A 24,496-nucleotide genomic window follows, 5' to 3' on the forward strand; every position below is an offset into this window, starting at 1 on the left:
CCAAACCAAATACTGAGCATGTCAGACGCAAGGAGGGATGACTTCAAAAGAGCTGGTGGGAATGTGTGAGTGAATGGCGTGAAGGAGACGAGCCAAATTACCTCATGAAGAGGGAAAGCTGCCTCGTAGGAATTATTGCTCAAAAGACGATTAAGCCCTGGAATCAAAAAGAGAGAATCATGAAAGATGAAAGATGTGCTGTAGGAGATGCCAGCGTTGACACCTGTTATTCGAAAATGCGACTGCTGCTTGAATGCTCAAGCCGCTCCACGAGGCAGTGGCCTCTCTCAAACACTCTCCATTGGAATGACAGAAAATATGAGGAAATTGGAATGAAGGGAAATGATTAAGGGATTTTTTATTGCAATACCACAATTGAGCAATGGGAGATAATAACAGCAAGACTGAAAGGCAGCACCCTGTTCCACACACTTGAGTATAGAATATGGCATGTTCTTAAAAGCAGGGTCCGACATACAAAAAAGTAACCCTTCTCAATTATCACGTATGATCCAATAAGAGTATGTGAGTACTCTTATTACTCTTATACACTGTCTGGCAAAAATATGTGGAAATGTTTTTACAGAAAATGTTTTATTTTGTGTGATTCACTGCTTTTTGGTCTTAAACGCCGCTCCCTCTCTTCATTCACTCTATTGAGAGACTGAGCTGGGTATAGAGTTATAGTCATTAATGGGAAACAGGACAACAAAATGGCATTTGTTTCACAGAACAGAAATAAAAGACGATTTAATTTACTGAACGGCTACCATTTTAACCTCAACAATAAAAACTGGAAGTTTATGGGGAAAATTAACCCTTAAGGTAATATATTCCTCTCTTTCTCTGTTCTTGATGTGAAATACATTGCTCACATCTTTTCCGACCATGTAAACTTCCATTTACCATACACTGGGACCGTTTTCTGACTTTTTCTGCCTCATCTGGACAAAAACTCACCCATCTTGTTCTTTCCCTCCTCATATTTGACCCGCTGCAGGATGTGGTGGACGATGCGGCTCCTGGTGGCGTTGTTGAAAAACGTGTCTTTGTTGTGGATGATGAAACTGCAGCAGAAGGAACCAATTATTGCAAATCTGTCTGCTACTACCGCAGTGTATATGTGTGTGTGTGTGTATATATATATATATATATATGAAAGTGTGGGTGTTAGTTTGTATGTGTGCATTGGTGCCAATCTCTAGGAACAGAGCAGACAGACAAGTTTGAGAGGCTGAATTCCAAAAGATGCATGAAATGCATGACATACCAACTGGCGGACCGAGATTAGGCTTAAATCATATCTCAAGGCTGAGCTGAAGTGCAGTCCCGTAACAATACTCACTGGTGGATCCTTGACCGACTGAAGGGGGCGGTGAAGCTCTCGTTCTCCTCCAGGTCGGGCAGGGTGTTGTTGTCAAACTTCATGGGCTTGCGAGGAAGCCACCCACGAAATTTGTTGATGCGCTTCTCCATCCTGCAAGAGAGGATTCGGGTTAAAGCCACGGCAGCTTCCCCAACTCATACTCTGCTTCTTTGACTGAACACTCACCTGCTCATAAACTTGTGCCGCCGGTGCAAGTAAAAGATTTTCCTCCTGGGGTGTGGATGGTTGAGGGCATTTCAATAAGACGGGTAATAACAAAATGCTGCTAGGAGTTCTAAATCGCTGCTACTTATAAAAATAAAAGCACATTTTTGGCCTCATGCTATGTCACTGATTGTCACTTGTTGCAGTAATGTAAGGCAGAGAAGGAACGTACTGCGAACTAGCGCACATGAAAATATTTTGTCTCACCTAAAAGGCATGCGAATGTTCATGAGCTCTGCGTAGCGGCAGAGGACGTCCCACGGTGCGTGAACCTTCAGGAAGATGACGTCGCTGTTCGTTATAGAGGCCTGTAAGGAAGCCAAAGCACACAAACGCATAATAAGACACGTTTCCTCATCTGTTTGTGCTGCCTGATAGAGAGGGAGTCTGTCTAAAAGGCACATGAATCGGGAGCTAAGTGAAAAGAGGCCTAAAAATAACTAGATGACTCTTCGCAAGGAGCAAACTCTGGAGTGGGCTGAGCGTTGAAGGAGACACCATCCACTGTCCTCAGCTGCATGTTCTATATACTGATGACCTTGAGGCTGCAGAGTTGGCAAACAGTACCGAAGTTAACTCAGATCCACATTTACCGCATACTTTCATGTGACACTTGAAACCAAAACCAATACGAAGCAGCCGCAGCAGAGTGCTCTCAGCTTTGTTTTGGCTGCATGACTAGGGGCTCACCAGCGGACGTCACATCAGCACTCAGGCTGCGGGAGCCAACGCGAGTGCCCGGAGCGCTTTAAAATTCAGCAATGTGGAAGCTGAGATTACGTGGGTTGTACGGCTGAGCATTAAATTGCTCCCTTCAGGCAAATTGCTAATGACGTTGCTCACTTTCAGCAAGATGCTAAGCAGCAACAGCTCTTCGTTTAGTTGCAGTCATCACTTTTTTTTTTAAAGAGCTGGACTATCATTAGGCATAATTTAAGAAACCACCCTCTTCAATCTGAGCATTATGATTATAACCGCCAGCCTGAAGTGGTTACTTTAAATTCCCAGCTGAAGGAGAAAGGCATTACTGCTAAACATGCTATTTAATGGTAGTATAGGGAATGAAAGAATATGGTGTATTAATAGATGATTAATACATTGAAAGTTTTGTACTTTTATCATGACAAAATAACCAGTTAAAAAAACAAGCCGCAACCTCTGATACCGAGCGATGGGGCCCATGCGGAGGTGCAAAAAAGCTGCAGTTCATCGAGTGGCCTTTTGAAGCTCCAAATGGGAGCAAATCCTCATAGACCCCCATGTTAAAAAGCCCAACTTCACAGCGTTATTAAATGTTTACAGCCTGGTACAAAAAAATTACTTTGGCCTCAATGGTTTATGGCTCCAGCCATTATTTTTATTTTAACAATGGATGAGATAAAAGGGATTGGTGGTAGTGATGGATTTTGACCTGATTTTGACCAGATTTGTGCTGCTTTGTACACTTGTTTAGCCTTTTGTTTGATTTTGGGAAATGGGTTTCAAGAGGAAGTCTTTGGTAATTCTCGCCGTACTATTTGTTTATCCCCATTTCAGACAGACGACGTTAAAGGTTAGCTGGTTGGCAAAGTATGAGTCAGGTATTTCCTTCAGTGTGGCGAGAAGCAAGTCTAAATGTTCTTTACCTCCTTCTCCATGTGTAGGCCCTCTGCACGAATGTTCCGCTCAAATATTTCCCTCTTCTCTGACTGTGAACTGGACTTCCTGTAAACCAGGATGTAATCAATGCGGCTCTTTCCATCACTGAAGCAAAGGCCACTGGACCTACTCCTCCCCTGAGGACAGGTAGACATATAGATGGTCAGGGAATGGACAAATGGTCACTAAAAAATTACTTCCCGTCTAATGTTTTTTTTTTTTTTTCATGACTCTGAAAACTTTTGTCTAGGAACACTTAAATTTAGCTGTGATGGAAAAGAGCAGTTCCTTTTGATTTAGCAGGACCACTCACCTCTGGGAGTGCCGAATCGGACTTTGTGTTGTCGTCAAGGATGCTGCTGTGGGTGCCCGCGTTCTGTAGGGTGGAGTCGTCGTCTCTGGATGGGCTGCTTATGTTGTCCGACCTTTGCCTCTCGAGCAGCACATTAACATCCTTCAAAACTAGAGAGAAAAGATGGATTGTAGAATTGATAAAATGGCAAATCCCTGGTGAAGCACATGCTTGTTTTCATTCCTGCTGTGTTGTACTTTGTATCCCATGAAAGTTCATTAGTATTTCCAACTTTGGTGTACTGCTGTGCTGAAACGGTGTTTGTCTCCTTGCTGCTGACATGTAAAGTCAATGTGCAGTCTAGGAAAAATGACTTCCCCTAAGGCACTTGAAAGTCTAACTACCACTGCCTGTAACTACTATAAAATAAAACATAAAACCGAAACAATAAGCTAAAAGTCTTCAAAATGGGAAAGGGAATTGCATCTGGATTACAATTCTCTGTGGGATGAATACTCAGAAAATATGATTTCAAGAAACTTCTCAGAAGAAACTTGTGTATGTGTGTGATTTGCTGTGATAGTACCAGTTGTTGATCATAATTGCTAACATAGCCTGCAGCCTGCCACATCCAGCACTACAGTGTACTATTGAAAGCTGAATAGCTTTTCATGATAGAATGGGGTCTTCCAGAACATCATCTAGAATTAATATCAACTACAACAGTGCTGTAAGCTCAACTTCCTGTGGTGAAATGTACTGGTCTGGAGGTTCACTGTACTAGTGGTGTGTGCACAATAATCTTTCCTCCGGTCATTACTTATGATCCTATATAATAAGTTTGCGGCAGTGAATTTTTCACTTTTAGTGCCAACCACGCAACGGGCAACATGAAGTATTCGCAACACCTGTCTGGTTTAAAGTAACAGGAAGCTGCTCGGTACAGCATCAATGTATGGCAACAATTAATTACAAATGAATGTGGCAGAAGTCCCCATTGGTGGGGGTGATTCTCACCCAGTGGAGGTACATCATCTTGGGTGCTGGAGTCCGGGGCTTCGGCCGAGGACTCCTCCATGATGTCTGCCTTCCAACAGGTGGGGAAGGCGAGGGGCCTGTCCGCTGCCTGGTAGTTGGAGGCCGAAGGCTGCAGCAGGACTTTGTGTCGGTGGAAGCTCCGCCGCCGAGGCTCAGACCCATGTAGAGATAAACTCACACCTTGAAAACACAGATAAATTTGTTACGATTTACACTCACTTGCCACTTAATTAGGTACACCTGTTCAATTGTTTGTTAACACAAATAGCTAAACAGCCATTCAATGCATTTAGGCATGTAGCGGTGATTAAAACACCTTGCTGAAGTTCAAACTGAGCATCAGAATGGGGAAGGGGATTTAAGTGACTGTTGGTTGTTGGTGCCAGACAGGCTGGTTTGAGGATTTCAGAATCTGCTGATCTACTGGGATTTTCATGCACAACCATCTCTAGGGTTTACAGAGAATGGTCCGAAAAAGAGAAAATATCCAGTGAGTGGCAGTTGTGTGGACGAAAATGCCTTGTTGATGTGAGAGGTCAGAGGAGAATGGGCAGACTGGTTGGAGATGATAGAAAGGCAACAGTAACTCAAATAACCGCTCGTTACAACCAAGGGATGCTAAATACCATCATTGAATGCACAACACGTTAAACCTTGAAGAAGATGGGCTACAGCAGCAGAAGACTACACCAGGGGCCACTACTGTCAACTAAGAACAGGAAACTGAGACTACAGTTGGCACAGGCTCACCTAAATTGAACAATAGAAGATTGGTCTGGTCTACTCCAAAGGCCTCCACAGTCACCAGATCTCAATCCAATAGAGCACCTTTGGGATGTGGTGGAACGGGAGATTCTTATCATAGATGTGCAGCCAACAAATCTGCAGCAACTGTGTGATGCTGTCATGTAAATAAGGACCAAAATCTTTGGGGAATGTTTCCAACCACTTGTTGAAAGTGTCACACGAGGAATAAAGGCAGGGTCCAACCTTTCACTAGCAAGGTGTACTTATACTCACCACGTGGTTGGTGAGTATATGTATGTACCTAAGACAGCCTCTGCCAGGCTGTTTTGGGGCAGCTGTGGCTTGAAGTTGGAGTGGGTTGTTCAAGAACCAGATGGTTCAGTACATGGACCACATGCCCAAGTGTCCTTGACCATGACATTGATCCCCAAGATACTCCCAGTCCCTTGCATTTGTGTGTGTGAACAAGTGGGTAGATTTGTCATTATGACTTTAAAGCATTAGTTTACCAGGTCTAAAGTCACTTTATAAATACATTTACCAAAATGTCTACTGGATATGTCAGCAACTTTCCAAGTATTGACTAATATGTACTGACCGTGCAAATCCATCTATTGTGATTGATAAATTCAGGTCATGGCAATGAGAGGCACAACAGGAGCGGTAAAATGCTGCTGTGAACACGTACTGGCTCATTGATCGTGGGTAAAAAAAAAAAAAGTCATACACTATCTGTGCCTCAAGAACAGGGAGCTGCCATGTTCTAAATCCAGCAACTACTAACACAAACAATCACACACAACCAGCTGTAATCAAAACACTGGCATATCATTCTTTTACAAAGTTTAAATGGTGAACACATGGAAAACAGCTTTATGAATTTCATGATGTAAACAACACAATACAATGTCCTCTCAACTAACTTGCGAGGAAGCTAATAATGAGAACTAATGAGTTTCTTCTTTTCTCAAAAAAGTGAGTTCCCTTAATGTGCATGACAGGAACCAATTATACCTATCATATACATATCACCTCCACCTTACTGGACATTTCAGAATGGTTGCTGAATATGTGGTAGCTACAGTACACGCCAGAGAAAAAATTGCACTTAACCAGTGAGGAATATGCATATTGTTACCATGTGTCTGAAGCATATTTTAAATTTGAAACAGCTTAACATTAGCCTACCAAATAGGTCTTCAACAGAGAGAGACCTGTCAATCTAATGTCCTCTACACGGTAGGCCCCGCCCCTACTGGTGCTGAGCCAATCACAAGGCCACATATTACACACTGACTCTGTCAGGTTCCAGTTGGCCAAGAGCCTATTCAGTCCCCAGGTGAAATCCCAGACACATGCTGTAATGTTAGCAGAAGAGAAGCTAACAGTGCATGATGTATACAGTCTGTGTATGTATGTATGTTTATGTCAGGTATGTTCTATTATTATAGAACATATATAGTAGGTAGGGGGGCCCTATTTAGTTTTTCCATCAGTTTGGGGTCCTTGGCCTGAAGAACATTGAAGACTACTGGCCTAGCACCTTAGTGAGCTATGTAAACTGTAATTATACGCATCCATTGTAAGCTTGTGTCAGTGGCAAACAGAGTTTTCTCTTGCACTACTGGTTAGTATTCTTACCATTAAAATAATATTGAAATCATATTAACTATGATTTAATGTTGTTTATGCAACCTTTATCCAAACATTTATTTTGCAAACTTTAATTTGGAATACACAGCAATTTAATCCCGTTAAGAATGAAACATGTGGGATGGGGAAAAAAAACTAAGGAATAGAAAAATACTTAACTTTTATATATATCCGTAACTTTTAACTCCTTACTAAGGATTAACCTTGAAGGACCCTCACAACACACACATTCTTCACAGGAACACACAAGCTAATTGGGTGTATTTATCAACCAGACGGTGTCTCACAGGAGGCAAAACAGCTTAAATGGATTCAGTTCGAATACATCTGTATCTCTTGCTTTCCGTCCTCCGGAGGGCGGGAGGACTTCGGTGAAGAAGGGAGGCCGTCCTAAAGGCCTGCGCGCTGAATTTTCGTTTAGTGACAGCAGAGGTGACTCAGCCAAATATTTTCTGCTGAGCCACGGCCAACGTGGACAGAGATAAGATGCGCGGGAGCGTCGCGGCTTTTAATCAGCCGCCGACGCTTTTTTGAATGCGCCAACAACAGAAAGATGACAAATTTCACACTGGTGAAAAATCCGTTCTCAGCATCCCTTTTGTTTACTCACAGTGAGCGTAAACCTTTCACTACGCTCGTATTCATCTCTCCAAACACTTGCTGCAGCCGTTAGAGGCGCATGAAGCTGAAGACGTATCCAGTGGGGCTGAATAGAAAGTTATGATGTATAAAATTCGTAAGCCCTTTCTGCCAGTAAACATGCCACTGAGGTAAGTGAATGCATTTGTGGAGGTTAATTACTCTCTTCCTCCCAGAAGATTCAGAGCAAATTCCATCAAACCCCCTGGATAAAACCTTCCCAGGTGACAGCCACAGGGACTCGCTGTGAGACTGAACGGCTGTGGATCCCATTACATCTTATTTTCCTCACACAGGTTCAGCTCGGACGTCTCTAGGCGTGCCGCACTGTGTTCCCACGGAAAGGTTGTCGCAGCCCTCCTCGTTTCTCAGACGTTGCTAGAGCAGGTCCCCGACACGGTCACCCCGTTTCAGATCCCCCTCTTTCAACTTCCTTAATTTGAACAATTCGTCTGCAGCGGCTGTGTGTGTTGGCTGAAGAGCAGCTCCTCCCTCACACCACCGGCATCAGTGATTCTGACGTAGGTCTTTACAACTGTCAGCTGCTACATCCATCTGCAGTGCAGAGCAGGTGCCCTCAGCCTTATTATGAAGCCGCTCCTCTGTATCTTTCGACATATTATAAATGTGCCTTGTGCCAGCGCTGTTTGACAGATGAACAGCTTGTGGTTGGCTGGCTGTTGTTTCCTCACCCGTAGTTGAAACCATGTCAAGAATTGAAGGAAGTGATTTTTATTTCTTTCCTCAGATACAGTGAGAGGCTTTTTACAGTGAGCTACAGCTTTTTACTGTGCATAAAAAATAAAAAAAACACAAAATATTTATAAATTCAGTAACTATAGCATCAAACACCTTACAATACTGCCATTTTAATTAACTAATAACCTTGTTTTATATGTATCTATTTATGAAATGTTTCTTTAGTAACCATTTAAATTCTTTTATGCGAACTATTTCCTACATAGCTGTGTACATTACCGTTCTTTACTATAGCTTGTCTTCATTTTTGGCAACATTTCCTCTAGCAGCACAGCTTGTGGTATCACTGTAGCGAGCTGTAGTATCATTTTCTTTCTATAGAACTCGTGGGGTTTTGGATATGGATATGTTTCTTATGAATATTAATAATGAATAAAGTAATTTATCTCTTACCAATAACCAGCTGAGATTTCTATGCATTCTAAATAATTTGCTTTGAGATCGCAGCAGAGTACAATGCGAGCTGCTCTATTTTGCACTTTTTGGAATTTATTAATGAAGTCTGCTGTGGCATTAGACTATAGCAGTGGGCAGTAGTCGAGATGTGAGAGGGCTAAAGATTCTGTGATGAGTTTGGTAGATTTCAATGACAAATATACCCTACATCATAGGTATTCAACATGGGGTCCGTGACCCATAGGGGGTCTGCGGAGGGACTGCACAGAGGTCACAAAATCTTTGGTTGATTAAATATCTTTATATATATACATATTAATTTCCCCCCACAAATTAAATTTTTTTTTAAATACACATTAACACGAATCCAACATATTTTAGTAAAGGGATAAATGGAGGAAGAAGACATTATCTTTCACTCAGCACTTCATTCATTCAGCCATACAGGAGCTGTCTCAACACCATTTCACACAGAGCGCTACACTACCCGAGACCTGTCAATCTGAGCTTCCTGTACATAGTAGGACCCGCCCCTATCACTAGGCGAGCCAATCATGAGGTGGCATATTACACGCTGACATTCAGGTTCCGAGAGCCTATTCAGTTCCCAGGCGCACGCTGCAACATTAGCAGAAGAGAAGCTAACAGTACAGCTCACTCACATCAGCCTACCACTGAGGCAAACATCGATCATTTCGTGTCTTGAGCAAAACATAGAAATAAGAAAAAATAACAATATTTGAACCTGTGTATTATTTGAATAGCCTAATTTTGAATGCAGAATGATAATAATAGGCGGGGGACAGGTCGCCAGCCGATCGCAGGGCTATCACATAAACAACCATTCACAATTCATGGTCACCAATTAGCCTAGCAAGCATGTCTTTGGAGGTGGGAGGAAATCAGAGTACCCGGAGACACAGGAACAACATGCAAACTCCACCCAGAAAGGCCCAAGCTGGACTCAAACCCAGACCTTGTAGCTGGGAGGCATCAGTGCTAACCACCGAGAGAGAAATACCACTTTTATTAACTACTTCATTTATATGTGTTCTCCATGAGAGTTTGCCATATATCATGACTACCAGTAGTTTGTTTTCCCGCACTTTCTCGGTTGCTACATACCTCTTTAATTTTCAGTTTTAATCGAGGGCTTTTACTGATGTTGTGGTTTGAGGCAGTTACCATACAGTTGTTTTTTGTTGTTGTTTACCCATTCCACAGCTGCTTTTAATGGGGCACTGGCGTGTAACCCAGCTGTCATTAGTTAGAGGTACACTCTGGTCTACAACAAGGCATGACGTACAATATTTAAATTCTTTAAAAAGAAGGGTTCTTATTTGTAGATCGGTGAGTTCTGCCGAGAAGAGCTACCTGAATAAATACCTGTTTACAAAAATTACACTTTTGTGGCTTGAGCTCTTGGTTATGACCTGCACGTGATAATCGTCTATATAATAATTATAATTTCAAGCATCTGGTGCAACAGATCTACTCTACTTCAGGCATACTCGGGTGAAAAAGCTAGCTGTCCTGAACTCAGGAAGCACACCGCTGTGGGAATATAATATTTCACGGTGATACTGAATGTTGACTAGAAATGTTGTTCCACAGAACAGAAACATCCAAAATCAATGAGACAGAAACCATCATTGTTGTCCTTGTCTGAACCTTCAGCAGGCGCATGAAGCAGTAGTCCACTGAAAAGTTAGTCCGAGGACCTGGATCGAAATTATTGGAAGTGTTGGATGTATTTAGATCTAAGGATGTTGACCGGTTTTAACCATCTTTTCCACTCTGTTATTTCCCCCACTATTTAAATCTTCAGCATGTAGATGCTGGGGAGCTTTTACACACAAGAGGACTTTACCTCCCTTAATCCAAGACACTCAGCGGCCCCGTTTCTTCACGCTACTCCAACACCAGGCGTCCCATTAATGGAACGTAGAATTGCTTACTATAAATATTGGCTCTCCGAGGACTGAGATGCCACATATTAGCCTACATCATGCTACTGTGGAGAGACAGTGGCCAGTCAAGTAACGTATCCATTAAACTTTAACGGCCTTATGGTACAGTACATCTGTAACTCAAGCCACAATTGAGGTCATGAGGTACTGAAGTGGAGGCAGAATGAGAGAAGTCAGTTGCAGTAAATAGTGTTTCATGTGCTTTGGAACAGTCAGAAATCAAAAGATCTGTGTTCACTAGAAATACTGAAAAAATACAGCTGAGGAAGAGAAAGAATTTAACTTTTAATGTGACAACTAGCCCACCAAAGTGGTATATTTCTATGCTCACTGATTTACTTGGATGGACGATGCAGAAGTGACCATTATCTTCACTGATCAACAGAAAAGTAGTTTACTTTGGTCTGTAGTCTCCTTTTGATACTTGCTGCATTGTCCATATTAAAAAAAGATCCACAGAGTGGTACGACTACTCTACTAAAATGATTCGATCCAACTATGTCAGTTTCAGAGGCCTTATCTCCTTTCATGTACAGTATGTTGGATCTATAATTTAGACTTACCAGCTTGATGGTGTTGATCTGGGATCTCCAGTATTTGGAGCAAGTAGCTCATGAAATTTAATGTGTGCAGAAGTAAGTAGGCTGTGCCTGTTATTTCAGTGTATCAGATACATATTTAATTCACTTTTCAAATCCTATGCTGCTCATCTCATCCAGTTTCTGCCTTCATGGGCAACAAAAGGTGATTACAGATTTGATATACGCTCCTGAAAGTTAGTGGTTCCTAGGCCCTGTTCAGACCTGGCATCTGTCCCAGGCCAGTACAAAGTGACCACCTTAAAGAACAGGTGTGAACACGCCTTGGAGCGCTGATTTGAGAGATCTGATCTCAGAGCATTTTTGGAGGTGGTCTGGGACGTATTTGACCTTTTTCTTTTGGTAGTGTGAACACACAATGCATCCTGGGTCACATTAAGCCTCGTGGAGTTACTCCCTCTAAAACAACCAGTCCTTTTTTTATGATTATTTCTGGAGATTCAGTGCTTCGAAAAGCACAAATTATGGTGCATGTCGTGCAAGTTTTCAAGGTCTGAGTTATTATCTGGACTTGTGCAGATCTCTAAAATAACGTCATGGTGGCGATACATAAAAGAGTTCATAGCAAAATATGTATCAAGTCCCCATGTCTTGAGGCAAACACATCAAACAGCTGTTCATGGTTCTGCAACAGTGGTAGCGATGCATCAGAAACGACCTCTGTTACAATAATATACTGCTTTGCATGAAGAGTGTGAAAGTCAGATTGGCTCTCAAGTGCTGGCTGGGGACGCATGTGGAAAAGCACTTTAATACCAGGTTAGACCGCAAGTACTTAAAGCTGTCCGCATTACCCTTGCTGGATGTTAATGCAAGGTCAGAACAGGGACTTGGTCACTTATACTGTAAATGCCGTAGCTAAATAATCTGAAATAATCTGAATGGCTGCGATTTAAATGCCCCTAAAATGTCCTAAATTATTAGACAGGTGACAGCATCTTTCAATACAGGTCAAAGACACCTACATATTACTTTTAAATATCTCTTCCTGTTTGAGTTTAAAGGGCTGTTCCACCCATTTTAGTTTGCAAAATCACTTTACACACCCTGTAAACAGAGCAATAGTGGAGACATGCATGAAAGTACTTAATTTGAAGTCAGCTACCAGCTTGCATATTTTTTACCAAGAAAATGTGTCAGTGTGTCTGATATATAAAAAAAATTGGAAGCCTCAAGCTAGGTATCCTCTAAGGCAGGGGTATTCAATGTTTTTCAAGCCAAGGACCACAGAACTGATGGAGAGATTAAGTAGAGACCCCCTACCTACTATATGTATTCTATATTAAACTTGGCCTATTATTATCATTTTACATTCAATATTAAGCTATCCCTTATCCCTCTTCTAAAAGTTAGATTTGTGTTAGTGTGTATTTAAAGAAAATTTGAGGGGGGAAACTTAAAAATAAAAAATATATATGACATATATATGTGTGTGTATATATATATATATATATATATATATATATATATATATATATATAAAAAAAGTCTGATCAACCGAAGTTTTGCAACCCTCCTGCAGTACCTCCGCAGACCCTCTAGGGGTCGTGGAGACCTATGCACTAAGACCATCTTGACAATCCTGGTGCCTGCTGCCACTGCTGCCTGAATGAAAAATGTAGTATAGTTGTATGAGGGTAAATGTTTATATAACTCCTGCATCAACATTATATCAACTTAGAGTTATGAATAATCTGAGTCATAAATCGGTAGCTGTCTTCTTCAACTCCACTTATGTGGCCCCTTTTTGCCCATCTTTGGACTGGCTAGGAATTAGGTGGAGCCGGGCACAATAGTCAGAACCACCACACGGGGTAGTTTCTTAACCACCACTCTGAAGCTTTGTGCATCAGTCAGTGGACAGAACTCCACATTATCTTAATTTCCACACTCCAGTTCCATACTTAAGGGAACTGTTACACATGACAGTTCATGCTCCCTTCCCGTGATTCCTGTCTTCCCGCAAGAATATTTTCTTAAGAATGACGCAATGCAAACTGATCGGGATGGGGGAACTGATGCAAAAACGTAAAATACATAAAACATAAAAATGACTCAACCCGAACCAATTTCTTAAATGGACGGAGATGTGATGCAAACAGAAAGCAATAAGAGGCAAACAACACAAAAAGCTGGAGTACGTGTTGCACAATTTAGGGAGAGACACGTCCTCTCATTCTCCCAGCCTATGCGTATGTGTGTGGGTGATACACAAACAAGCACATCTTTGACGGGAAGCCGATAACGAAATTTAGACTTTAAACTTCAATAGTTCATTAAACAGCAAATGTCCGACTAAGGACCCCACAGAGTTGCATCATGGCTCGTGCAGAATCTGGACTTTATCCAGACTAATGAGGACTAAAGTCAGGATGTCTGACCATTAAAAAAAAATAAAAAATGCCTACCACAACACAAACTCCAGAATAAATTACTCCTGCACTTGTCCTGCAATGCCCCCACTGTGCGGATGCAACAGGATATTATACGTCCAACGACACTGGGTGCATGTTTCCGTGTGCTAAATTATCTTTAGTGCTTTTATATCCTATATTCTCAGCTAAAAAAAAACAATAACAATGAAGTTGGCTTGCATAACACAACCCAACCTGAGATATTAGCCCGCACTGAGGGGTGTCTCGGGTGTCAGTGACTTATGTGTGGAGGGATCGTTCGTTCCGTCTGGATGCACCCGTCATGCCCTGGGGTGCATGTTCTCCCCTGACGGCGAGGGGAGCGCTGCGCCTGCCGACCTGCCGCTGGTCGAAGCGGACACATGCTCCTCGCAGAGGCATGACCCAGTTCAGGGTGTTAGAGCTGATGCATCATGGAGGATGAAGGAGTACAGTGTATGAAGAGAAATGTAGAATTACATTCCAGTGGTGGTGGGGGGGAGGGAGAGCTCGGACAAAGTGTGTGTGAAGGTCAAATGCTTGTATGGTCACAGGGAACTGCGTGTGAGAGATGAAGCAGCGCAAAAGGGGAGTGTGAGTAGGACACAGCAACACACAGGAGAGAGGAAGAGAGAGAGCACTGCAGCAATAAAACATCCACTCTGGCGTACAAGCTGCCTTCGCTTCAAGACAACTTGATGACACTCACCGTGTGAAGGTGGGCTGAGGTAGAGAGGCAGGTTCACCCCTCAGAGGGGAAGAGAGGGGGGGCTTCCCAGCCAAGCCGCCGCAAATGCCAGAACAGCCTGACGACTACGGCACATGCACACACGGACACGCACGCACCCACAGCGATCACCCCGTCTCCCCTTCCCGCCCCAGCGTGCAAACGACCTCGCTGAGGGAAACAAACAAACACGACGCCCCACGAGGAAAAACAGCATCCCCACTTTTTGTTTTTCTCCCTTTTTTTTTAATCCTCACTCCACATCACTGCATCAGTCGACCCGGCATCACTCCACACACACGCGCGCACACACACACACACACAGACAGACACACGCGGATCTGCCACAATGAGGAGTAAAAATCTGCCAGGCGAAAAAGCACGCGAAAGCTGTCAAAGATCCTCTCTGAGGGGGGAAAAAAAAAAAAACGCAAGCATGAGCAGGATGTTTACAGTGTGGGAGCAAGAGAGAGAGAGAGAGAGAAAGAGAGAGAGAGAGAGAGAGAGAGAGAGAGGGGCAGGGAGAGAAACAGAGAGAGGAGGTGTGTGCCACTCATCCGCAATCTTAATCAGGCTTTCCGGGCAGCCAATCGGAGGTGGAGCTGCTGTGGCAGCGGCGAATCAGAAAAAAGGGCTGGCTGTGTCGGTGTTGCTGCCTCCCAAAACAATGACAGTTGGCACTGGTGGCAGTGTTATGTGTACCTCTGATGGGGACTCAAGGGCACGCACACACAAACACACACATGCACTTACATGCACTTAATAGGTTCATGTTATTTCAAGTCTAAAACAATAATATTCATCATTAGTATTACTATTTCATATATTTTAGATTAACGCACATATGTTGCGCAATATAAATATGTATAGTTTTAAAATTCCACAACTGATGCTCGCCAATATAGCAAAGACACGCTCATACTTAAGCAAAATCATTACCAGAAACAGATGTGCAAGAGGGATAAAGCCAGACGAGGGACAGCCATATTAGGGACAGTTTAAACTCCTCACACCGCGCTAAGCCGGTGTTTCCAGATGTGCTGTCAGGGCTCAGAGAGAGAGCGGCAACAAGAAAATGGACAAGGAGGATGGGACACGAAGCAGCCGGCCCGTGGACGCACATTGGCATCAGCTCAGAACTGGCAGAAAACAACAGAAGCCAAGCGACTAACCCGTGCACGGAAACACCGGGGCTATTTCTGCATCTGGATTTGGTGGATTGGTCTTTAATAATAGAGGGGAACAACCAGATTACTGTGCACCATGCAATCCCACCAGGGAGATGTATGATCCCAAACTCCTTCTGACAGATGACTGAAAAAATACAGCTGAAGAACTAACTTGACCCAACAGAACCCTGAGCTCATCATTCTGGGATTATGAACCATGGAAAATATTACTGAGAGCTGCTGATCCCGCTACAACGTATACAGACCTGTTCCACTAACTGAACGTTTGTCACAGAATCTGACGTACTTGTGCTGCTGTCGCACAGCGTCTCCTGGCTGGCGCTGCAGGTGGGCAGCGGGGTGATGGACAGTGAGGCCGGGCAGGACACCGGCTCGGGATGCTCGCCGACGGGAGGGACGGCGGAGGCCTCGGAATGAATGCAGTCCGGACTAGGGAGGTCATGACCGCTTTCCGAGAAGGGGCTCTTCCAGTGGGAGAACCCAATGGCCACCTGACCCCCGAGGTCAAACCCTGCCAAACACAGCAAAGGCAGACGATGAGAAGATTAATAAGAATACATTCCATATTATAAGATGGCAGTGAAAAATCATCTGATCATAAAAAGCCTTTAATCTCTGACTCTTTTCTTTTGTGATGCTGGAAGTTAAATGAACCAACTGTAGACAGTTATCTCCTCAGTAATGTTGCCCCCTAGTGGTAAAAGCTGTTGACATCAATAAAACATCCAACTTCTGCAGTCATTGGGCATTAATAACCCAGTATGTCACAAACAAAGGCATTTATGAAGGTGTCTATTTCAACAAACTAATCACATTCACGCAATCCAGACTGAAAAACTTGAAACATATTCTTATTTTAAACCAAAACTGTTTAGTCATTCCCGCCATAGGTGAATATATAAAAACAGTAGGGCTTATGTAATTAAATATACTTTAATGTGCGGTTACAACCAGTAAGGAACACCACAGATTAAATAACACTAAAATGATCACTGTATTGATTCCTAATTCATGATTCTAGAGTTATTTTTCGTTTGTACGTTTTCAGGTGGCAGTTTGGAGACGAGAAAAGCTTCCCCGCTACATCTCTCTGTCAGCTGCTCACTCGGCTTGTCGAAGACCTCCAGACTGCTGAACCAGCTCGACTCGTCTCTGGCCTTCGATTTCTCCTCAGCAGGCTTTCCTCTCCGTTTCACAAGGCCTCCAAGACTAGTGACCCAGCTCAGTTTGTCTCTGGGCTGCCAGATGTCTGATGATCTGACTGTGTCTCGCAGGTGGCCGGGCCAATCATGGCTGCCAGATTTTGTCTTCTTTGTTTGTTCTTCTACATTTTATGGCAGACAGACAACTGTACCAAAATTTAGTAGAATAAAGCAATTTTTCAATCTCTCTGAGCAATTGTGTACCATAAAGTTAGATTTGACAGTCTTGGCAATGTTAATTTGACATATTTCTAACCTGAAATATGAAGAAAATGTCAAGTAGGTGTGTGCGAGGACTCTCTACATTATTGACTGATGAGTAAACGCTTTTTTCTAAAGTTGCCCTTATTAACATTTTTATGTGAACACTGTCTGAAATAACTTGCTACAGCTTGTTGTTTTGGTTTCATGGACTACATCATTATACATTTTATAGACACCTTCACGGTTTGTAAACCATGTGATGTTTTTTGAGGGGCGAGGAGCCGTGAGTGTTATTTTAAAAAGTTGACTCTGACTGGTGGGACTACATTCACCTATACTCACTCACTGGATGGAGGACTTGACCATATGGGAACACTGACGGTACAAAGTCCGGACTGTCTTTATCATGTGAAGCCTCTCCAACAAAGATATAGTTTATTTACAGCCAAGTGAGTGGAACCACTGTGGAGGGTAATGTAGTAAATGCAACTACTGCTTGGATACTCCTGAAACACGCAACTAATGTTGGTTACCTCTATCAGCAGTGGCTGATATGTGATAAATCTTCAAGTTAGTGTTTTAGATTTTTCAGTTTTGGCACCAAAAAATACAACAAGACAACATTTTCATAGTTGAAAGTGACAGTGTTAGACTCAAGCTTTCCTCTGTGCTGCCTCCAGGTATCTATTCATTTCCACAATCATCTTTCCAAATGAAGAAAATAATCCTGCTTTTGGGGAAAAAAGCAATGCATGAAACAGCAAGCCAGCAGCTAGATAGCTGGATAGTGACCAGTAGAGACCAAAACAGAGGTAAAATGGTGTACACTGTCCTTATATTTACCAGGTGCCCAAAAAGTGTTTATAAGGAAATTGCTGGTCAATGTTGTATTTGAGATCACCCCTGGCCTATGAAAACAAACAAATTTGTGCAAGTGATTATAAAATATCTGTATGTGTGCCAGTAGAAATGCTGTATTTTAAACATTCAGTGCAACATTTGAGAAATACTGATTTGATTTTGGGTAGCACACTTCTATGCATCATTTTGAAGAGGACTTGAAGATCAACATCATTCTCAATTCACTGGATTGAAGAGCTAGTTTTTGTTCATGTATTGGCGTCCAGATTTGTATATATATATATATATGTATATATATATATATATATATATATATATATATATAATAGAGAGAGAGAGAGAAAGAGAGAGAGAAGAGATTTTAGTATGAGAGACTTGGTAGTAATTTGAGCTTGAGACCCTGCTTTTTGTATTTGACTGTTTGCAGACCTTCTTCAAAGCTGCACCTAGCTATCTCTTGTGGCTCTGGCTCCACAACTAATGCATAAACATGAGCGGTATATCAATCATTCTCCTCCAACTCTGCCAGAAAGAGAAATGACTTTATTTCTCCAACTGTTACATCATTTCCTTAAATAATTAAATTACAACTGCACAAAAAGACTTTAGGTGTCATGACATTTGGTATATCTCTTAAATGGAACATTAATATTGTGAATCACTGTGTGCATATTTTACTGTGATAAAACAATAAAACAAGCACATGCATTAACCAGTATCACTGACATTTAAACTGTTATGTGTGGAAGCTGATTTTAAATTCAGTGACAACAGTATGTGCGAGATACTGTCGGTGACATTAAAATTCATAAACCACATGACTCCAGCTAAGACACACAGAACACAATACTGTGATTGTTCATTTTTTTTTTTTTCTGCTGATAAGTCACACACTAATGTTACGTAACATGCCGGGGGGACAGGTGGGACCAAGGAACACTCCCCACCCACCTCCACCTCCTGATTTCCTGTAAAACGCGAAGCGCAGCAGTTTTCGGATGTACATCAGCAATGAACAAACACAGCCAGATCAATAGCAGAGAAGTGGAATGCCTGGCAGTCTCTGAGTCTCCCTGCTCGCTCCTTGCACAGCACATTCAGCCTGAGGATAAATTTTGATGAGGAGGGCCGGGGTAAATCTAAGCCATAGTGTACATCTCGTCTCAGCTGTTTTAGAGCCTTGCAATCTAGGAGATTCTGAAGGGGTTCTCACATGATGCCGTACAACTGCCCCAGGCTGGCTGTCCCCAAAAACAATGTTTGTGCAAAAGTCAGCACTGGAGTAGTACTGTCTCTGTGGGGAATTTGTCACGTATAATATCTTTTGACAAGAAAAACCTAAGAGGTCTCTTGGAAATTATAGGGGGGAAATTAATATTATTAGAAAAGTAAATAACTGCAATCCTTTATAACCATTACAGTAGAGGCATTGGCAGCACTGTGACAGTGTAATTTTGTTGTATAGACTAACAAAAGACTTGGGAAAAAAATAAACTATGGGGAACAAGAGAGAATTAGTGAGCATTTTAGAGAAGAATTACATCAATATTACATATAAAGTAATTTTGGAGTCTTTATATTACATTATGAGCGTCATTAATATAAAAATTCTAGTTTTACTCATTGATATGTGTCCCATTTAACTACATGATTTGCCAAAAAAAAGGGCAGTCAAGACGGTGGAGAAAAACGAATCTAGTGTGAACATGGGCCACTAACACGATAATCCCATAAGATTATCTTATTTTACAGGATTATCTTAAAAGTTTTTGCACTGATTCTTTTGCAGGCTAAAAGTGGAGATTTTCCTCACAAATCTAGCATGGTTTAATTAGAAGAGGAAGTGCACTCACTTTTGCAGCTCAGAGATATGTAATATTGGTGTATTTGTAAGTGAGTAAGATATTTTTCTTTAGTTGCTGTTATTGCTGCACAAGGGGGTCACACCAGATACTCAAAACAAGGGTTTGCATGCTTTTGCGACTCACGATTATGTACAAATGATTAGTTTTTCTGCATAAATAAACGCACAAGTATAATACAGTATTTCTTTGATTGAGTTTCTACTTTCACAACCTGGGTGAACATCTGCTGAGTCATTTTTATGCAGAAATGAAGGGCGAACAAACCTTTGAGAGGCACTATAGATACAGTTAGATCCATACATGCTTGGTTTTGTTATTGCAGCTTGTTGTCATATATGGAAAATGAGCTTAGAGTGCAGAATCTCTGGGATTCCCACCCAAATAGAAGAAAAGCAATTGAACAAGTAAACTTAGTCACGTTTTCCCAGGCCTGCACTGCACATGTTTTAATTGTTTGTTTGTGAGTGTGAGCCTTCAGGCCGTGAATCCTTTCTGCACTTCAGAATTCGTCAGGCGGCCTCTGTCTTCAACCACATCATAAATAAACACGAGTAACCCAGTGGCCTTGGAATTCATGCATACCCATGAGAACGAGCTGCCTCCACAGTGGTTTGCACATGATGCTGTATGTTGGGATCATGAGTTGTTTCAAACCATCTCTTCAAACTTTTTCTACCAGTCGTTTATCAGCTTTTGGGTCAACTACCCAGTCATTTCTGAGACACTGAAAATAGACAGCTCTGTATAAAAAATGCTTCCTTCACCTTTTCTCTAAGGTGTAGGCAAGCATGTTTATTGAAAATGTTTATTGAAAAATAAAAAAATATGTGTCCAATCTGTAAATATGAAACCGTTTAATGCCTTTCCGCATGATGTTCTTTTTTTGATAAAGTGTGACTGTTCTAATTTTCTAAATGAGACAACACACCACAGCAGATCATTCATCCTGTTGTCACGAGCAGAGAAAATCCCAGCAGGTTGTTTGGACAAATGCCCAAAAAGCTTCTTGTAGAACAAAATGAACTTGTACTGTACCCAGCGAGACAGACAGCTGCTGATTGGACAATATGTTCTCTGCATGATGTCAATACACTGGCATGGACAGAGACGGTTTTTAATCAAGAATGCTATAGTTTTAAGGCTGCAGTAAGTCCTGAGGTCAGGTCATAACAAGGTAGCTTCATCTGAAAAGAAAAAAGTAAATGAACAAGCTTAAAGAAATAGAACTAACATCGCACAGTTACATGAATTGCTATGAAGATCTTAAACCTGAACAATGCACCCAATGTAGATGGTGCTGCAAAAAATCTACAAATCCTAAAAAAAAAAAGGATGCCTCACACATATTATACGCCAAGATACAAAATAGGCTTCCAAGGTTAGTGTCATCAGTTCAGTATCAAATGTGAAATATGGTCAGGACCTCCTCCTTCTATTACTGATCATTATGACGGCATAGCTGACCTTTGAACTAAAGGATATACAACGATCAGCCACATTGACCATCTTGGGACAATCCAATGTTCTGCTGGTAAACTTTTGGACCTGGCATTCATGTGGATGTTACTACGACATGTAGCACCCCCTAGACCCCCTAGACCAGACCACGCACCCACACCCAATAGTAACCTGACACAGACACACACACAAAAACAGTTTAGGAACAACTAAAAAAAAAACACAAAGAACAGCACAAGGTGTTGACCTGACCTCCAAATTCACTAGATCCCAAACTGGTCAAGTATCTGTGGGATGATCCACAAAGGTCCCTCCCCTCAACCCATAGTACCCCCACTAACACCCTCCGAAGGCCCATGTCCATTCTCTGATAAGTCACAACTGCCTTTGAGGCAGAAGGGAGACCTTCCTAATATTAGAAATGTAGTCATAATGTTATGCGTCTGGCCAATGTATAATGTAGTCACTTCTTGTTATCCTATTAAATATATCTGTGAAATTTTGTCGGCATTAGCATATGAATTCTGTGAAGGCACAGTGGCATTGACTTTCAGCCACAAATGATATAATGAATTGGGTAATGAATGAATAATGGGTCAGCCCATCCTCGAGTCCAAGAGAGTGAAGGTTTGTGCCTAATTTGAAGAAATTCCCACAAGCCATTCACGAGAATGAGATAAACAGACGGGTTAGTTGAAAACATTAAGTCTCGGCTGTTGTCTGTTTGGAGGAAGAAAGAAAGAACAGCTGGTAATGCATTCACCAAGTTTAATCTCAGGGGGTAATACAATGATGTGATTAAACAGTCCCAGGTGAGTTTGATCTACTAATATACACTATAAGGATCGACGGATTTTAGGATTTTGACCACGAATTTAATAAAAGTACAATCTCACTGTAAAACTGCGGAACTCTCACATGAATGGTTCGTATAGAAATATGGTCCGAACACTGTAAGTACTCAAAGCGGCCATTAACTTTTTAGCGACATTAACAACTGCTTGGAGCCGCTGGCCCTCAACAGCCCATAAAAGTCACCTGAAATGGCGAGAGGGGCGGAGGCGGTGCTGTAATCTACACCTGGCATGCATCCGAACGACCTCCAAAACTCGCAATGCGCGGACATAGTGTGTTCTAAGCAATATCTATGTCGCAGTCATCAGAAAAAAGTGCCCGTGTGGCTCTCTGAGGAGAGCGAGACCCAGATACGTAGCCCCTCCACTTCCTGACGCCCTCAGAGGTGAGAAAACAAACGCAGGTGCAGGTATCTGGGCCACGAGCTGCACTATGCAATAGCAAGTTTGAGGAGTACTGGTGGAAGTCCTTTAGGCGGTGTTTGAACGCTGAATCTGCTGCTGTCAGTTAATGCAGAAAACAGTAGTAGTGCTACACGCAGGCTGTAAAACAGTACACCTGGGGTTACACAGTATGCAACATCAAACAACATTTACAGCATGATGTAACGTTCTATGACTTCCAAGTTCTAAAAAGGTGAATACAGGCTGTAACATTACAACCTGGTCTATAATAAACATAAGAAAAGTAAAATGTGTTTTCTATTCTAGACTGCTCCAAGGAGCCAATATTGTCTGGTTTATGTGTTCTTTTGTTCATAACAATAGGTAATATATCATAACAGACAACACTCTACATCGAAAGCACTTCTTAGAAAGGCTTCCTTTGCTTCGCACATTGCAAAGAAGATGTGCTGCCTTCAGACTGAGCAGAACAAGTGAGCTAACCTGGTAGTTGGGTACAATCCAGGTTCTATGACATTCTCACCACGCACAAACCACGCTTTTCATTGTGTTTAGACTGCTCTGAAACCAACTCCTTTCTTGTTGTGGCTGTTATGGTGTTTATCTGAGTGCAATTACCAGACCAGACCACACAAACCACACTGAGAGATCAAATGCACCATGTTTTTTTTTTTCTTTTCAATCGGACTGTATGTGTGACAGGCCCCTTAACCAGCTTCATGTGGTCGTCAACTTCTGACGATGAACCTTGCCAAAAGCTACCAGGGGGAATTCCTTCCATTTGCAACATGCCGAGGCAGTGTTGCTATACGGAAACAACTGGACGTTCCTTGAAGACATGAAGGTTAGTCAACCAGGACAATGTCGAGTGTGTCAGGTCCTGTTGCAGAATCAATCAAACGCTGTGACGAAAGTGTCCTCTGCTGCAGAGAAGTTGCAGAAGTCATCAGTTAACAGGACTTCAGACTAGAACCCAACACCATGCATCCCTGAGTTCAAAAAGGAGATAGATCTGGACATGAACTGGTGGGTACAGACTGAGTTAGTCAAGTCCCCACGGTCAAATGGCTGCTAGGAAACCACTAATGAAAGTTAGGTTCAGGAACGGGGTCACGCTGTCAGTCTATTTCCCATGCATACCTATAAAGGTGTGTCCCAACCTTACCCTACTTCTCGGTTCATCAAGTCTCAACCCCTGCCCTCTTTTTTCATCTTTCATTACAGGAACCAGGGGCACAGGGAGACCAAGTTTCCTGGGATGAGCGACCATCCCGAGTCTCACTCCCTGGGTTCCTCTGTATCATCCATCTGTGTGTACCACCCTCCCCATTCCTTCCCTTTTACTCCTCTCATCCCTCTGCCGATTTTCCATCGCGTCTCTCTTCCTTGCTCTAATGAACTATGGTGTAAGTAATGAACACTTCCAACAATGTTATATTCTTCACAATTCACACTTCACTGATTAAAACGACGCCTAGAAGTAATACAGGTCTCTCAAGCCTTTGAGTAGTAAGTGGGGGTGAGACACATTGTACCACACATGAAAACTTAAAGAAGTCACTGTGTGTAAATCACCTGGCCAGTAATTTCATAACAAGCACACAGCACTACATGCAACAAACCCTCAGTTCTGGGAGTGTGCCGAGATGAGCACAATGAGGCAACAGAAATTTCAGCACGGTGTGTTTCAATATTTTCTATGTCATCCTTGACTGAATCCCCACCTCAGGGTGAATATTAACTTTGTCTATCAGCCACACAACCGCAGTAAATTCCTACGACAATAGGGGAGGGTGGAATTAATGCAAGATTAGAATCGATTAGAACTTTTAAGAACCTACTGCGATGCTGACTTGTATTTTCCCCTCAAACAAAAGCCAGGGCTTTTAAATCACAGGCGGCACACTAACTCTTTTTGATGTCAGAGTGCGGGGAGAGACTATAGATCTTTTCCTTTGTAAAACCGACAGGGGGAGTCTCAACGGTCCAGAGCTCTCCTTCAGCACTTCATTAGT

At 42.3% G+C, this 24,496-nt stretch overlaps 1 protein-coding gene across 3 annotated transcripts in view; it reads right to left on the bottom strand.

Annotated features, from left to right (window-relative positions):
• LOC125000363 (anoctamin-4-like) overlaps nucleotides 1-24,496 on the bottom strand; it is a 48,898-nt gene that overhangs the window by 18,543 nt on the left and 5,859 nt on the right. For 2 of the 3 annotated variants that reach the window (XM_047575882.1, XM_047575883.1), the window contains exons 3-11: nucleotides 15,919-16,143; nucleotides 4,539-4,739; nucleotides 3,543-3,691; nucleotides 3,217-3,366; nucleotides 1,799-1,899; nucleotides 1,553-1,597; nucleotides 1,346-1,477; nucleotides 961-1,067; nucleotides 102-157 (exon numbers count right to left, since the gene is read on the bottom strand). In XM_047575882.1, coding sequence (XP_047431838.1) covers nucleotides 102-157; nucleotides 961-1,067; nucleotides 1,346-1,477; nucleotides 1,553-1,597; nucleotides 1,799-1,899; nucleotides 3,217-3,366; nucleotides 3,543-3,691; nucleotides 4,539-4,739; nucleotides 15,919-16,143 — 1,166 coding nt within the window. Of the gene's footprint in view, nucleotides 1-101; nucleotides 158-960; nucleotides 1,068-1,345; nucleotides 1,478-1,552; nucleotides 1,598-1,798; nucleotides 1,900-3,216; nucleotides 3,367-3,542; nucleotides 3,692-4,538; nucleotides 4,740-14,424; nucleotides 14,864-15,918; nucleotides 16,144-24,496 lie in introns of those variants that run through there. The other variant, XM_047575884.1, reaches the window with a different exon arrangement.

This window comes from Mugil cephalus, chromosome 22 (genome assembly GCF_022458985.1).
Source record: "Mugil cephalus isolate CIBA_MC_2020 chromosome 22, CIBA_Mcephalus_1.1, whole genome shotgun sequence".
NCBI lineage: Eukaryota > Metazoa > Chordata > Actinopteri > Mugiliformes > Mugilidae > Mugil > Mugil cephalus.